Raw genomic sequence first — 2,125 nt, forward strand, 5'->3', positions numbered from 1 at the left:
GGGAGCTCACCATGGCCCTGGCAGACAACGCGGGCTGTGCCAACCCCGTCGAGGACAACCCCTTCCCTGACATCATTGAGCTCAACGTGGGGGGACAGGTGTACATCACCCGGCACCCCACGTTGGTCAGCGTGCCCGGCTCCCTGCTCTGGGAGATGTTCACCCAGAAGAATGTGCGCTCCCTGGCCCGCGACAGCAAGGGCCGCTTCTTCGTGGACCGGGACGGGTTCCTGTTCCGCTACATCTTGGATTACATGCGGGACCAGCAGCTGGTGCTGCCGGAGCACTTCCCGGAGCGGAGCCGCCTGCAGCGGGAGGCCGAGTACTTCATGCTGCCCGAGCTGGTGAAGATGCTGGCACCGAAGCTGAGCAAGCAGAACTCCCTGGGAGAGGATCCCTGCCAGAGCGACCCCGAGGAGCTGTCCCCCAGCGCCGACACGGCCCGCGCGCTGAGCTCGGCCGGTGCCGCCCTGCCTGGCGCAGCCATGGGCGCTGCTGGCACTGGGGGTGCTGGCACCACTGGCACCGAGGGCCGCAGGGCAGGGTTCATCACCATCGGCTACAGGGGCTCCTACACCCTGGGCAGGGACAGCCAGACCGACGCCAAGTTCCGTAGGGTGGCCCGGATCATGGTGTGTGGAAAGACCTCGCTGGCCAAGGAGGTCTTTGGGGACACCTTGAACGAGAGCAGGGACCCGGACAGGCCCCCAGAGAGGTACACCTCCAGGTACTACCTCAAATTCACCTTCCTGGAGCAGGCCTTTGACAAACTGGCTGATGCTGGCTTCCACATGGTGGCCTGCAACTCCACAGGCACCTGTGCCTTCGCCCACGACCAGACGGATGACAGGATCTGGACCTCTTACACTGAATATGTTTTCTATCGTGAGTGATACAAACAAACAACCCTCCGCAAACCAAACACCAACTGTCCCTCTTTCCTCTCCTGTGCTGGCTGTTGCCTAGAAGGTAGACATCCATCCCTGAATCCCGGCGTTCCCCCTTTGCCTCCTTTTGAGTTTGTTTTTGGATTTTTTCCCCTCCTCCTTCCTCCACGTTGAACCTGCCCAGCTCTTCCTTGTAGCAGCTGCTGAGCACCAACCTTCTTCCCTCTCTCCAACTTCTGCAGTAGCTCCCAACCCTCCCTGGATGTGTGGAGTTGGACACTGTCGTGTGGTTTGGGTGGGAGGGGGGGACACACCGGACTGTGCTTTGTCTGGAATTCCTGCAGCTGGATGAGCTTGTGTTGGACACTGAACTTGGCTCTGTGCAAGTGCAGCTCCTTGGGACTGTGCTGCACCCACTGTGTTTGACCTGCCAGGGGCTGTGGGTGAGGAAGAGTTGGGTTAAGGACATGGAGAAAGGTGGGAAGCAGAGCCAGGGAGGGGAGGGAGGGGGTTGGGAAGATGAAGCCTGGCAGGATGTATTGCCATGAGCCCCTGTAAGCAGCTTAGCCTTTAGACTGGCAGCTCCTGGGGAGGGTAAAACCTCACCCTGTGATTGCAGCTCTGAGCTGAAGCCTCGCTGCTTCTTTGGGATGCCTTGGGGGTGTTTTGGGGGGGTATTTTGGGGGGTGGGAGGGTGTGGATGGGCTGACGCTCTGCTCATGCACATGTGGAGGGAGGTGGGGGGGAGTGGGGAAGTCTTTATGTGCTGTAGGGTGTAAAATGCTCACACATTTCTCCAACAACTTGGAGGTTTGTCAGAAAAAGAGTCCCTTCCTTTTTCCATTCCATAGCAATGGGATCAGAGGGATGAGGTTGAGATGCTCCAGCCACAGCCACAACTTCACCCAGTAAAGGGAATCTTTGCTGTTTGGGCAAACTCTTGGGAAGATCTCTCCAATCCCAGCTCTCCAGGGGCTGCTGCTGCTTTCCCATGCCTGGGAACTGTGTAATAAAGGAAGCAAACCCACTGGGCTGTGTCTGTGCCAAGGGGCAGAGCTGGGGGTGCTGCCTGGGGGCACCAGGAGGTGTGCCCTGGCACAGGGCAGGGAAGAGATGTGCTTTAGTGTGTGGGCCCAAATCAAGAGGAGAAGGAAGGAAGACAAACTTAGCAGAGCCCCCTTTGGCTCCCAGCCCTGCTGGGCCCCATGGCAGTGCAGCACATCCCTGCAGAGATGCCA

At 59.0% G+C, this 2,125-nt stretch overlaps 1 protein-coding gene across 1 annotated transcript; it reads left to right on the forward strand.

Annotated features, from left to right (window-relative positions):
- Positions 1-9: 9 nt before the first annotated feature.
- On the forward strand, positions 10-1,571 carry LOC114067339 (BTB/POZ domain-containing protein KCTD12-like). The gene has a single exon (XM_027902667.1). The coding sequence runs from the start codon at positions 12-14 to the stop codon at positions 891-893; it is 882 nt and encodes a 293-aa protein (XP_027758468.1). The 5' UTR covers positions 10-11; the 3' UTR covers positions 894-1,571.
- The last annotated feature ends 554 nt before the right edge of the window (positions 1,572-2,125 follow it).

This window comes from Empidonax traillii, unplaced genomic scaffold (assembly GCF_003031625.1).
Source record: "Empidonax traillii isolate 1590-97213 ecotype Southwest subspecies unplaced genomic scaffold, ASM303162v1 scaffold902:size247835, whole genome shotgun sequence".
In the NCBI taxonomy this organism is placed as follows: Eukaryota; Metazoa; Chordata; class Aves; order Passeriformes; family Tyrannidae; genus Empidonax; species Empidonax traillii.

Coding starts and splice junctions, on each gene's coding strand:
- LOC114067339 (XM_027902667.1), top strand. CDS start 12: ATGGCCCTGGCAGACAACGCGGGCTGTGCCAACCCCGTCGAGGACAAC.